Source organism: Triturus cristatus, chromosome 11 (assembly GCF_964204655.1).
Source record: "Triturus cristatus chromosome 11, aTriCri1.1, whole genome shotgun sequence".
Taxonomy (NCBI): Eukaryota; Metazoa; Chordata; class Amphibia; order Caudata; family Salamandridae; genus Triturus; species Triturus cristatus.
The window spans coordinates 561,388,554-561,402,958 of record NC_140594.1 but is presented as its reverse complement, the minus strand read 5'-3'; the positions used below and the strand labels follow the sequence as shown (position 1 = coordinate 561,402,958).

The following is a 14,405-nucleotide window of genomic DNA, read 5'->3' as shown; positions in this document are numbered from 1 at the left end:
TATGAAATTGTTTCACAGACCCATCTCTGGGGAGGTATTGTTTGGGTGTCTAATTTAAGGTAAGGAATCTGCAGCTAGAAGTTTCTATCAGATGAACAAGGTGCCTACTTTCTTACCTTCGGTAATGCCTTATTTGGTAGAGAATCTTTTTACCCATAGATTCCTTACCGACCCATCCTCCGTGCTCTCCTAAGGGATTTCTAGGGACCAGTGGTCAGTGTTCTTCGTCGCTCCTGGCGTGGAAAATTGTGAAAAGAAACTGACATCAGCACTTTGGGGTTGCTCCTATATAGGAACAGCACATGTCACTACTGGCTCGCATGATGCTTCACGGAGGTGATCAACACCACCTACTGGTGCGCACAGGTGTACTGGTCATGAAACATTTCCGAATTCAGTCTGACGCCTGGGGATATTTCTAAGGTAAGGAATCTGCAGCTAGCTAGCCTCTGCCAGATAAGGCATTACTGAAGGTAAATAACTTGTTCTTTGTTGATAGCCAGAATAGGTACAGAGACCAGGGAGGATGGCAGAAGGCTTTCATCACGCACTGATCACGCAGTTAACATGCAGGAAATATGGACTACGATTCGAAGGGCTCCCAGCATTCAAAATTAATAGACCTGCAGTATGGCTGAGTGTCTGTCAGGGAATAATAAAATAGGCCTTATCACCTGTGGATTGTTCTACACCTCCCTTGTTTTTGGAGTAGACCACACTCACCAGCGTGTTTGAGGGTGCAGAGATACAGGAGTGGAATCAATGTGTTAGATTGCCATTCCCTAAGCCCGGCCCAGGAACAGAGTCTGAAGGATTCTATGTTGAGAAAAGTTAATTTACAAGTGGAAAGGAAGGAGCTGAGCTTCACCTCATCAAGCCACAGCCAAGCAGAGAATGAGCCATCTGTGAGAATTGTTGAGGCAGCTTGGAAGGGCATGGAGTTTCCAGGCTACTGCTCAAGAAAAGGAAGCTTGCTGCATGTCAGTATTGAGGGAGACAGAGAAAACTCCTTACTAAAGGTGTGAGTCCTTAGCCCCTGATCCCTCTCCTAGTGCTGTAGGATCCTGTTGGTGCTCCCAGCTACCATCAGTAGTTGGGGGAAAGTTGGAGTCTGCTATTGAAGTACTCACAGTGAGATCCCTTGTTTCCTGGCCCAGGACTTGCGTAGACTCCAGCTTTGTCCTTGCATCTCCTACACAAGTAGAAAGTCACTGTCTTTGGAGTTTCTAACAGGAGGACACCCATAGACTGTGACCATTGGTTTCTGTGATACAGGCCCTTGCCTCTTTATGTGTTATCTGAGGCTATACCGGTGTACTGGCACCCTCACCAGCCAGTACATGCCTACGTCTAGCCCAGTGGCTGCTGAACTAGTGGGACTCCAGAAACTGTCCGAACACCACGTACCGCTAACCAGATCCTTGGCCCCAACAGAGTGGTTTCCTTTCCGATGAAGGGTGGGCATTTCTGTTGCTTAGGGTGGTGCGACAGAGGGCAGACCAGGAACCTTTGTCTTTATATCAATGGCCAAGGCTAAATCAATGTGAGAGTAGTATTTGTACAATTGCTCTAGCTTTGAAGTGTACCCCTTCGTAACATGGTCTCCATTTTGCAGTGCTAACTGTTTTTATAGTGCTTATTGTCTAGGCGCTATAAAACTGCTCAGGGTCCGAACTCTGGTTCAGAGGATTGTAGTGACTTCTGATTTTCACTGCCTGTCTTAGTTGTATGTGTAGAATATTTTTCTTGTGTGTTTATGCATTTTCTCTTCTAAAGAAAATACTGTCTGGACACAGAGCTTGCTAGCTGGTTTTACAGTGGAAACTGCATTTTCAAATTCTGACCTACTTTACATCCTTGACTAAGCCTTGGACCGTTCTGTCATGCTACTCGCAGAGTCAAGTGCTGGTAAGGAGGGTTATCCAGTTTAGTGTCCATTAGTACTGTAACCCCAGGACACCAAACGTGAATGACTATTTCATGCAACTGGAGCCCAGTACCCCCTGACTTTCCTGGTGCCCCTGGAATACGGTTGTCACAGTCATCATGTGTTTATTTTTCTGTTGTAAGCGTTCTCTTTATCTGATGGCTACTTCAACCAATAGATTCCTTACCTTGTGAATATCCCCAGGCGCCAGACTGTATCCTAAACTCAGAAGGCGCAGTGCTCTTGCTCTGCGGTGAGTGGCATTGTGCGGCTCTATGCTCACATTGTTCCACTCTGGAAGTGATGAACAGAGCCGCATACAAGTGCCACCCATGTGTGCTGATGTCTATTCCTTTCTTTCCGCACCTTCAGACCCGCACCCAGGGCTTTGATCCTCTTCATCTCTGAAGATTTGTTTTTTTCGATGTTTCAAATCTACTAGTGTGCAGGGGAACCTGTCGCCTCCTAAGACTACAGGGCTTAAACCTTGTAGGGACTGTCGCAAACAGTACACCCCTCTAAGAGGGGAACATATTGTATATAATATGTGCAAAGTAGGTGAAGGTAGAACTGGCTTATACTGCATGAGAAACTACTTGCCTTTAACAGTAGTTTTGTTGTGTAGAACTCTTCTAGATTCACATCGTATATCCCCACTGCCTGGTGGGCAGAAAAAGAGAGACCAATACAGGAACATAAACTGAAAGTGGAGGCAACACACTGGTGATATTGTGAGCTTATGCTCAATGTTAGTGTCCACTAGTGATCCACATCCAAGCAGAAAAAACTTTAACTTATTCAGAATTTCAGGATGCAGCCACTAGATGTGGAATAATGCAAAGCATGTGAATCTAGATTAGTTCCATTCTGCATAGCTATTGTTGCAGGCAAGTAACTCTTTTCTTAGTTTCACTTGCAGCATTCCTTCTCACAATCAGCTTGTCTCCCCTATTCAGTCCCACGGCAGTTCCTGAGGGGGGAGGATACAGGTGAATGATGATTTTATCAGTTCCTACTATGAAAATCTGACTACATGGTGTTCAATAGTATTTCTTCTTAATGTCAGTCTCCCCAGCCTCCACTGCAGGTTAAGATGGCAGACCAAAGGGACAGGCACAACAGTTCTTTCACATCCTGCAGATATTCTGTCATGTCTTCCCTCTCCACAGTCTCCCTGTGTGGAGTTCAGTTATTGCAGGATATTTACTAGGCTTTGCGATCGAATGTAGAGCTTTTCTTGGTACCTTGCTTGCCCATTAGCCACACCTCCCCTGGGTTATTTCTTGGTGTCCTTAACAAACAAGGTAATGAGGAACTTGATGAGAATTAGTAGCACACAGAATAGAGATTCATGAAGGAAGAAGTGATCTGTGCTGTAGTGAAGGTCGAGTAACTACTGATAGGGAAATGTTTTGAAATAATAGTTCTTGTGCATGTCTTAATTGCAGTACTACTGTCCCATTCCCCATCTCCTGATTATCAGCTACAAAAACAGCATTGTGGTGGAATGTCGAAGGACATAAAGGTTAGGGCTCATGTGCAGTATTGATGGGTGGAATTTGTTAACATTACTCTGGGATTATTTATGTATAGCAAGTGCCATTGTATAAAAGAAAACAATTTAGGAGAGCAGTGGTTCATGGCAGGCAACTTTTTTCATTAATCCACAAAAAATACTCCAATGAACCAGCATGTGGTCAGTAGAACAGATGTCTAACTGTAAAAAAGGGGGAAGTATCTAGTGTAAGGATACACCTAACTCAACCTGAACGGGGGAAAGGAAAACACTTTTTGTTTAATTACCCTCACACACCCTAGTGGTGTCATACTTCATCATCGGGTCACCCCGACGCCTACAAGTCTGGGTGGGCTCACCCACAGTATTGGGAGCTCTTATGATAAGTGATAAGTGAAGACCAGGGGGATTAAAGATTAAAAAACCTCAGGCAGACCCCTGGTTTCCCTTTATTCATGGGTCTGTCAGGGTTGTTAAAAAATCTTAAACGGGTCACTAGAAGTGTTATGGTCCTATGACCCTAGCGCCAACATGTTTCAGTCCTGGGTTGGCCGTGTAGGTCCTGGACTTTCTTCAGGGCAAAGGTTACCCCCCCTGGGAGTACTGAGATGGGAGTCCCTATCCTGTCATAGAGCGAGGGCAGAGTAGCTGTTCCTCGTGTGTATGTAACAGATTATTTATCCGTTACGTGTGATCCTCCATCTGTGGACATAAAAAACAAAGACAGACAACACACAACATTATAAATGCATATTACTTTCACTTTTTCTATGACTGTCCATCTTATGTCTGTATCCTTATGTTGTTTTTCTCTGTAGTGTGCTGTGATCTTAGTTGCTGTCACTGCGCGTCTTATCGTGCTTCTATGTTCGCTGGTACGAACCTTAACCTTTCGGACAGTCATAGAAAAAGTGAAAGGCACAGGCAACCTACAAAAAAAACTTCTGGAACGAGAACAGCGCTGGGTGTATCGCTTTAGGACATATGAGGTTGGTTTGAACGACTCCATCCCCTGGAGCCAACTGAACAAATGAGTGAAACCAGACATCTGCCATCTCATACTAGTCCGTATACAGAAGAACAAGCCCCTCTTAGACCTAATTTGTAAAGATAAGGGAATCTGAATAGATTTGACCATATCTATATTCTAATTCTCAAACCTGTAAATCTATCCATTAATATAATTCAATATACATAGTGGGGTTTATTTGATCTGGATAGTAGATGGCTGTATTAACACACCAATATCAATCGGGATACAGGACTACAAGTTTCCCTTGAGGAACTACAATTCCCAGGATTGGAACTAGCGCTTCACGCTAGAAATGCCCTGACGCCATTTCCGTGTTCGGAATAGGGGCGGTATGTTTTCAATCAGTAGGATTTCCTGCGCTACCACCTAACTTAAACACCGATCCCCGGCAGTTCCATGCACAAGCCGAGGACCGGGACCAAATAGGTTTGAGAGGCTGGGCGGGACCTTAAACTAAGTAAGTACAACGCTCTGCATATCGGCACACTTAGTGTAAACTGAGCGAGGTGGCCCGGAGGATCCGCTCCCCAGGATGTCCCTGTAATTTAGGTTTCCGCATTTTCTTCTTTTCCTCCCTTTTGCCTCAAATCCCTACTACAACGATGATTGCTACAGGACCACCCAAATTAGCCTACAGGTCCTATGCGAAGCATATTGCCACCCCAACGAGGGTAAGCGCACGAATGAACGGGTATGAATATATAAAGTCGCTGTATGAACCTGTACGAATGTATTGAGTTGCTTTTACTTTTCATTTTTACACATGGAATGACCGTAGCGTTTAGCTGTTTGTAGAGACTGACACGCGGTGTTTACACTCTGGAATGTACACATACTAGCACACAGTGTTAGCATGCGAATAAAATCGCCACCACACATTCTGTCACATAGTATTCTTGTGTTACAGATAAAGATGTGAATGGCACAAAAGGGGATGAGACTGAGAACATGGATTTGCACATGATCATGGCATTCATTAGGTTTGGTCTCTACCATGCACCAAAATGGGAATGAGCATAACAGAAATACTGTAATATGCATTTATAATGTTGTGTGCCTTTGTTTTTTATGTTCACGGATGGAGGATCACACGTAACGGATAAATAATCTGTTACATACACATGAGGAGCAGCTACTCTGCCCTTGCTCTACTGACAGGATAGGGACTCCCATCTCTGTACTCCCAGGGGGGTTAGTCTGTGCCCTGAAGAAAGTCCAGGACCTACACGGCCAACACAGGACTGAAAGATGTTGGCACTAGGGTCATAGGACCATAACACTCCTAGTGACCCGTTTTTAAAGATTTGTTAACAACCCTGACAGACCCAAGAATAAAGGGAAACCAGGGGTCTGCCTGAGGTTTTTTAATCTTTAATCCCCCTGGTCTTCACTTATCATAAGTGCTCCCAACACTGTGGTTGAGCCCACCCCGACTTGTAGGTGTCAGGGTGACCCGATGATGAAGCATGTCACCATTAGGGTGTGCGAGGGTAATTAAACAAAAGGTGTTTTCCTTCCTCCCGTTCAGGTTGGGTTAGGTGTATCCTTACACTAGATACTTCCCCCTTTTTTTACAGTTCGACATCTGTTCTACTGACCACATGCTGGTTCATTGGAGTATTTTTTGTGGATTCATGTTTTGACATGGGAGGTCATAATCCGACATAGGATCCTCTCAACCCTTCAGGTACGCAGAAGTTTCCCCATAGCCTTTTTGTATACACGGGCAACTTTTTTCACCAGTTAGCACTGCTGACAGTAGGCACGTTTCAGTTGGTAATATATAGCAGAAAACCAGCATTGCACATGACAACAGTTTTATTTCCCAACAGAGTGTCCAACTGTCTTGTGGTCTGCATCCCTAATGCGGAATTTTTTTTTTTTTGTCATAGGCGAACATGGAGCTTGCATGTGCGCTATACCATAGGACTGTCTCTTGGATTGTGGTCTACTTGGACCTGAAGGGGTGCAAAAAGTGCTACCCTCATAGTAGTGGAAGGCTACTGCCTTCATCAAGAGTTAAACAGGATAAGCGCGGTCATGGCAGCATACCGTGTAATAAGTAGTTGTGACAAAGTCCTTTTTAGACAGTTGACACTGCTATTTTATGTTTTAAAAAGGAACCCTTTGTCTACGTGTGATTTGAGTTCTCTCCCAAGATTGTAGGTCTTTACTCATTAAGTAGGTTTTGCCTTTCATGATTTAGCATTGGGGAGGTTAAACCACCTGTGCTGATCATAAGAAGCCTAAGTATTCAAACTAAAGTAAAGTGTGTGTAGAATTAGTGTTTTGATTCTCCTTTTTTGATGAATAATCATGGGATGTTGTAGGCTTTTAAGCAGCCATACATGTTTCTAGATAAGCTGCTGACTTAATCTATTCTTTCTTGCCAAGCAACTGCTCTCTGTAAGTCTCCGACAGAATGACATACATTGCATATATTTCACGTTTTGTGCAAGGCAATTTAATTGTTAGAAGGTATAGATGACATTTTTAAATATGGTAAGGTTGAATGTAAAAACGAATGAAGACCACTCTGCACATTGAAGTAGTGCAAGCATTGTATTTAATACTTATATCCATTATCATGCTACTTTTCCAAAAATGTTTTTATTTCACATAGAATACACTGTTCATATAATAGCACTGTAGTTAGTATTCCTAATAAACCTATTTCAGACATTTAATTAAAACAGTACATAATTTGAATTATTACATTAAGCTGTTCACTTACTTTTCATACTTGTCGGGCGATGTTCCTCAGTATTCCTTTAAATTCATACATATGTTTTTAATTTTGGATATATTTTTTTGGGCTCTAATTTTACTTAAATATGTCTGGATTCGGGAATCTCTTTAGATGATTTTGGACTTGGTTTTGCTCTTAGTGACTTTAATATGAGGTCCCACTTTTTAAATTAACTAGGAATTCAATTTTTTCTAACTGTAATCCAGTCCACCGTTTCAAAAATATATTGGAATAGAGGCAAAGAAAATGTTTTCCACTTGGCTGAGTTATGGAGCCATGTCTAAGAGTGGTTTATTTAGGCAGCTTGTCCATGATTGTAGATTATATTTCACTGAAAATAACGGTCTATTACCAACAAAAGACGGCCACAGATTTAGTTTTTAAATGGGATGCTAAATTATTTATTTAGAATACACTCCACCATTAAGAGGTTTGTTGATGATTACTATAATTTTAAAACCTACTCCCACCTAATATTAAAAAAAAATGTATTCCCTTCTTTTTGTGCCCTCGTTGCCACCTGGTTTTATGGTTTGGGGGAGTTGGGGAAGGAATTGCAGGTTTTAGGATTAGTCGCTGGGAACTACGTAATGCCCTCATTAGGCCCTCCTGAAGAGGGCTTCTGGCAGCACTGGCTATGCACCCCCCACCCATCTTTGTTTTTTAAAGGTATGTGACGTAGCTGTTGTGAACATGCTACAAGAGGTGGTCCTAATATGACTGGAAGATCAGGAGGTGCACATTTAGTCTTTGTTCACCAGCACAATCAGAAGTACCTATTTCCCCCTCTGTAACCACATCGTGCTGATCGGTAGAGTGAAATATGAATACAGGGGATGTTGCCTGAGATAGCTGAGGATTTTTTTTTTTTTTTAGTTTTAGGTGGGCTTCCTCCTTTCTGTAATGAATGACCCCAAATTACCCTTGGCTACATCAACACTGTAAAATAAATACTGAGGAAATCCTGTTCTAACTGCAGTAGAAGACAATGGTGGAGTGTAGTTTTATACTGACATTAGTCTGAACCTGTTTATCATTAACTGTATTGTTGTAGGAATTTACTTGCACTGATCCATCGAATGATCGAATTTGTGGTGCGTGAAGGGCCGATGTTCGAAGCAATGATCATGAACAGAGAACTCAACAATCCTATGTTCAGGTACCAAATATTTTTCAGATGTTATGTACTTAGTTCTTGGTGCTTATGCAAGTGTAAATCACATTGACAACATTTATTTCTTATGGATTTTGCTCTGCCTCAGACAATAGGGAAGCTTTCTGCATATACAAAGGAATATGCTTGATATTGAACAGACCTATGTATGACTTTACCACACTTGCCATTACCACATATGTAACACCACTTGTTGACCTGTACATGTGGCATTATCTCGCCTTGTTTAAATGTATACATTTATATATATATATCATATATATCTGCGTGTACACACACACACACGTGTGGGTGTGTGTGTATATGTATATATGTGTGTGTATATATGTATGTATGTATATATATATATTATTTACTGGCGGTCGCCAGTAGATAGTTATAGTTAGGACCGTGTTTCCATAGGAAATCCGCAACATTCTATTTGGAATAACTTTGGCGCCGGTTGACGAATCCTCGCGAAATTTTCAAAATAGGTGGGGCGCTCCGCTCCTACCCTGAAAGTCTCGGGGGGGATTCGTCAAGCGGGGGCTGAGAAAAAAGGGGGGTCCCAAAACTCGTTTTCCCCATGCATTTTCCCATAGGACCTTTAGTCCGAGCTACAGCCCGAACGGCTGAACAGAATTACTTGAAATTTGGCAGAGAGGTAGTCCTCAGGTCAGAGATGTTCCTTTTGCAGGTCTGGTGTAAATCTGTTCAGTAGGTCCTGAGAAAATAGCATTTAAATCAATATATATATCTGTAAGCGCGCTCCGTGCGCTTACGGTAAGCTTACCGTACGCGTACGGTGCCGTGCGCGAGCTCAATTCTGATTGGTGGTTACATGACTATAAACATTCGAATCGGTCGAAATCAGAAAGTGTCGGCCGCCATTTTCTGTCTCTCGCACTGAAAAACAAAGGTGGATAACGTGAAAAGGGGGCAACGGAGAGAGTTGCAGACCCCCTAGCGTTTGTCAGGGGGTCCACGAAGGACCAAAAAGTACGAAAAATACATTTAATAAATTTTTTTAAAAATCGCGGAGTGCGCGTACGGTACGCTTACCGTACGCGCACGGCAAAAAAAAAAAAAAAAAAAAAACCAAATAACAATCACATTTATTAAATAAATTGAAGGACCCGCAAGGGAAAAAAAAAATTGTTACTGTGTAAAAAAAGGCGAGGCGCGCACGGTATGAACTGCGCAACGTGGGCGCTCGGTGCGCGAAGCGCACCGAGTGCCCACAGCGCGCGCACGGTGCGCGAAGTTCACCGTGCGCGCAGGGTGTGCGCACGGTGAAAAACCAGAAAAAAAAATAAAGAATAAATACATAACTTAGCATTTAAAAAACCGTACAAATTCACTGAAAAAACCATAGGTTTCACACACGTTATAGTTAGGAATTAGCATTTAAAAAACCTTGCAAATTCACTTAAAAAACCATAGGTTTCACACGTTATAGTTAGCTGTACATTTCACTCGTAAAAAACCAATGAAATTCCACGTTATAGTTAGATCAGGTAACTATAACTTGCGCGACCGCAATCCACAATCTGTCATTTCAGATGTCATCATTGATGTCATGAGTGATGTAATATGTGACGTCATCAGCAGTTTATTGTGAGCGCGCAAGTTATAGTTACCTGATCTAACTATAACGTGGAATTTCATTGGTTTTTTACGAGTGAAATGTACAGCTAACTATAACATGTGTGAAACCTATGGTTTTTTAAGTGAATATATATATATACATACACCTGTGATCAAGGGCGCATGACGCCCGAAACGCGTAAGGATTAAAATATTGGCACAAGAATTCTGTGTGTTTGCTGGTCCTGAGCAGAGCTGCCTTGCAGAAATAAAGGATTACACAAGGTGCGTGCCTCTCCAAATCTGGTGCTTTGTTTTGGAATTGAATTGTGGCCCGACCAGGGTCGCGGAGAGGCCCCCCCACGAATGTAGCGGTGTCCAGCGTGTTACTTAACAATGCGATACGGAGCTTTGTGGTTTCTGCACCAAAGGAGAAAAACAGCCCTGCCGTAACCAGTAACCAACACAGAAACCTACTTAGGTATTTGAATTTTGACAATGTGGAACTGGCAGCCGTAGTGATTACAAACTTACCTGTGAAATGAACTCAAAATACCAGGATGCACTTTGCGGATACGCCCAGTAGGCGAGAACCAATGAACTGATATTTAAGAGTTGCGGCATGCTGCCTTCCCGCATTTGGCCATACACCTGTGATCAAGGGCGCATGACGCCCGAAACGCGTAAGGATTAAAATATTGGCACAAGAATTCTGTGTGTTTGCTGGTCCTGAGCAGAGCTGCCTTGCAGAAATAAAGGATTACACAAGGTGCGTGCCTCTCCAAATCTGGTGCTTTGTTTTGGAATTGAATTGTGGCCCGACCAGGGTCGCGGAGAGGCCCCCCCACGAATGTAGCGGTGTCCAGCGTGTTACTTAACAATGCGATACGGAGCTTTGTGGTTTCTGCACCAAAGGACAAAAACAGCCCTGCCGTAACCAGTAACCAACACAGAAACCTACTTCGGTATTTGAATTTTGACAATGTGGAACTGGCAGCCGTAGTGATTACAAACTTACCTGTGAAATGAACTCAAAATACCAGGATGCACTTTGCGGATACGCCCAGTAGGCGAGAACCAATGAACTGATATTTAAGAGCTGCGGCATGCTGCCTTCCCGCATTTGGCCATACACCTGTGATCAAGGGCGCATGACGCCCGAAACGCGTAAGGATTAAAATATTGGCACAAGAATTCTGTGTGTTTGCTGGTCCTGAGCAGAGCTGCCTTGCAGAAATAAAGGATTACACAAGGTGCGTGCCTCTCCAAATCTGGTGCTTTGTTTTGGAATATATATATATATATATATATATATATATATATATATATATATATATATACATACACATATAGATAACATTTTTGTATTATTTTGGGGGAGCCCACCCAAAAGCTCCCCTTTTTTCCCCATACCTTCCTTTACCTTTGAACACGCCTAAACCCTGAAATTACCTTTCCCTCCCTTTACTCCTACCCAACCCTAAAATCACCAATACCTCTATTTTCTCTATACGCCCCTGAAATTATCCTTAACCCTTTTTTTTCTCTACCCACTTCTAAACCCTAGAATAACCAATACCTCTCTATCGCTTCCCACCCTTGAGCCCTAAATTCACCTTTGCCTTCCTTTACCCCTGCCCACACCTAACCCTGAAAAAGCACCATTACCTCCCTTTACCTGCACCTAGGCCACTGTTTAAAATTGTGCTTTAAGAAATATCTGCATGTTAAAGGTACAAATAACCTCCCTGGTACTTACCTATATGTAAAGTAATTGTGGTCATGCATTTGATGGTAAGAATGGCATGATAAAGGTGATTCCCCTTAACAGGCAGATTATGTACGATTAGGCCACCCCACTTCTGTCTGCAAAATGTTATAAAGTAATATTTCTCTGCTTAGCCTTTTCATTATGGGCTCAAACTTCCAGGCCTGGTGGTGCTAGTTATTACTAATTTGAGATGGGGAATAGCAAGATTTTGTACGTTGCCTCTTTTCTGGCAATTCTACACCTGATTTCTACACAATGCTTCTTGTAGCTGTACCTAATAGGATTATAGATAAATTGATTGAGAATCATATTAAATGTATAATTCATGGCTTGGTTAGCTAGCATTAAATGCTGCGTGTGCAGAAGTCTCCTGAAGATTTATCGTAAGTACAGATAAGGAAATTAATGGGTGTCTAACTTAAGTGGTCATTGCATTAATGGCAGGTGCAGTGCAAAACCCAAACAAATTAGTTAAGTCATTAACACAGTTGGTGAAAAGCCTTGAACATTTTCATGAAATGTGCCTATTAGTTTAAGGGCTGTGAATGAAAAGTATTTACCACCAGATGTTGAGGTTATTCCACCATTAGTGCTTTCGAAGCGCTCATTTGTACCGTTTTTTTTCTTCTCCAGGTTTTTATTTGAGAACCAAACTCCAGCTCATGTATACTATAGGTGGAAACTCTATACAATATTACAGGTAAGAAAAAAATATTTCTGGAATTTCACTTTGCCTCTGAAATGTGGGGTTTGGGCGTTAATTACATATTTATTCCATTTCGTTTAGGGAGATTCCCCAACCAAATGGCGGACAGACGAATTTCGCATGTTCAAGAATGGCTCCTTGTGGAGGCCACCTCCTTTGAATCCATATCTTCATGGGATGGCTGAGGAGAAGGAGACTGAGGCATTTGTCGAGGAGCCTATAAAGAAAGGGGCACTTAAGGAAGAGTAAGACATTTCAGATGCTTACATTAATGTTAGCAAATTTTAAATGCCATTCTAATGCCGTGGATTAAAACTAAAGAAATTAAAAAGCAAAGCAGAATGATTGACCTTACTCAATATCAGCTGCTGATAGACAGCAGGTGGCGGGATGTAGGCACTTGCTCAAATGGGTTTCTCTAGCTTCTCTCACTGCCCTTAAAAGTAAATTTCTGGTATTTAAGGTTTAGATGCTTTTTTTGGCTATATATTGCTGTATGTCGTCCCACACATCCAATAACCCCACTTCTTTCTTTGACAGTTCACCTTCGTTCTTAATTCCTTACCACAACCTCCTTATTTCTCAGGTTTCACTTTGCATTCCGTTTTACAAATTAAAGTGACCGGGGGTGTGTATTGATCAAAATTTTTACATGGGACCTTTAATTACACACTCTTTTTTGTTTTCCCTCATCTGTGGCGTGCGAGTGGTTGTGATTGATAAATCAAGATCGGACTGCTCTTTTGGCTAATTTTTACATGGCACCTCAATTATTCCCTCTTGTGTTCTTTCCTTGCCCACTAGTGGTTGTGACTGTGCATGATGGGCAGCTCTTTGAAGAAATATGTAACATAATTGTGGACTTTGGTGGTCTTAGTCCAGTGCCTGGCAATCGTTTTTTATAGGGATCAAAACAAAGTAAATATCAACTCATTACTAATAATTCACTGCCACCTCAACTGCTATCATATTATTGTGCTAAGTGGGCATCTTAGAGTCTCACCAGACTCTGCTAGAACTTCAGAGTTTAATATTATCTCCTTACTTATGGTGGATCTGGTAAATATCTGTTTAAGCAGTTGTTCAGCATTGTTCCACATGAGAGCTTTTAGGAACTGCTTTGCCTGGCTTTACACTTGCTCACTCAGACCATTTCTGTAGTGTTCGGTGATCCTTTCTACTCTGCACAGATTGTACCACATAGGGTTGATTTAAGTGATGTTGCAGCACAAGAAGCACTTCAAACTTCTTTGATACATAGAAGCTAAAATGAAGTAAATGTGAGCTCAAAAGAGACCTGTGATACTTTAAGAAAAGGAAAATGCTAGAAACCCACATAGCATTCTTGTTGGGGCTGAAACCTTAGGTCCTGAGTGCCCAACTGTATCGTTATCTGGATCCCAGATGCTGATTTTTTTTAATTTTTTGGTCATGGGTGAACAGGGATCATGTTTGTGCACTGTGACATAGGCCAGTCTCATGGATTGTGGTCTTGTTGGACCTCGAGGGGTGCTCAAAGCGCTACCCTCATAGTGGTGTGAGGCTACTGCCTTCACCAGAAGTTAAACAGCACAAGCTTGGTGGTGGCAGCATTCTGTACAATGATCAGTAGTAGTGACCAGGTCTTTTTTATCATGTGTCATTGGAGTGAGGCAAACAGGCTCACTCACCTTTTTAAAAGTTCAGCTGCTTTGTGTTAAACTCACTTTGGCCTATATCAGGTTGATGTAGCAGTGTGTGTGTGATGAAAATATGTGCTGAGTGAATGTGAGCGCTCAAGACATACACTACACACAGGGTGCATCGTAGGACATTGTACACTGGCAGGATGCGTTTAAAGTGACCCACACTGGTGCAGTGCAGAGATACTATAGTGTTGAACAGTGTGCGCAGAGTGTGTGTGCTGCATGTGGAAATACTGGTGGTAGCATGGTACATGGGCACAACAATACTAGACAGTGGA

The 14,405-nt window shown here is 42.3% G+C and overlaps 1 protein-coding gene across 1 annotated transcript in view; it reads left to right on the top strand.

Annotated features, from left to right (window-relative positions):
* Window positions 1–14,405, top strand: part of U2SURP (U2 snRNP associated SURP domain containing) — a 776,636-nt gene that overhangs the window by 306,177 nt on the left and 456,054 nt on the right. The window contains exons 13-15 of the mRNA XM_085633584.1: window positions 8,280–8,384; window positions 12,370–12,436; window positions 12,524–12,687. Of these exons, the coding sequence (XP_085489710.1) occupies window positions 8,280–8,384; window positions 12,370–12,436; window positions 12,524–12,687 (336 nt within the window). The remainder of the gene's footprint in view (window positions 1–8,279; window positions 8,385–12,369; window positions 12,437–12,523; window positions 12,688–14,405) is intronic.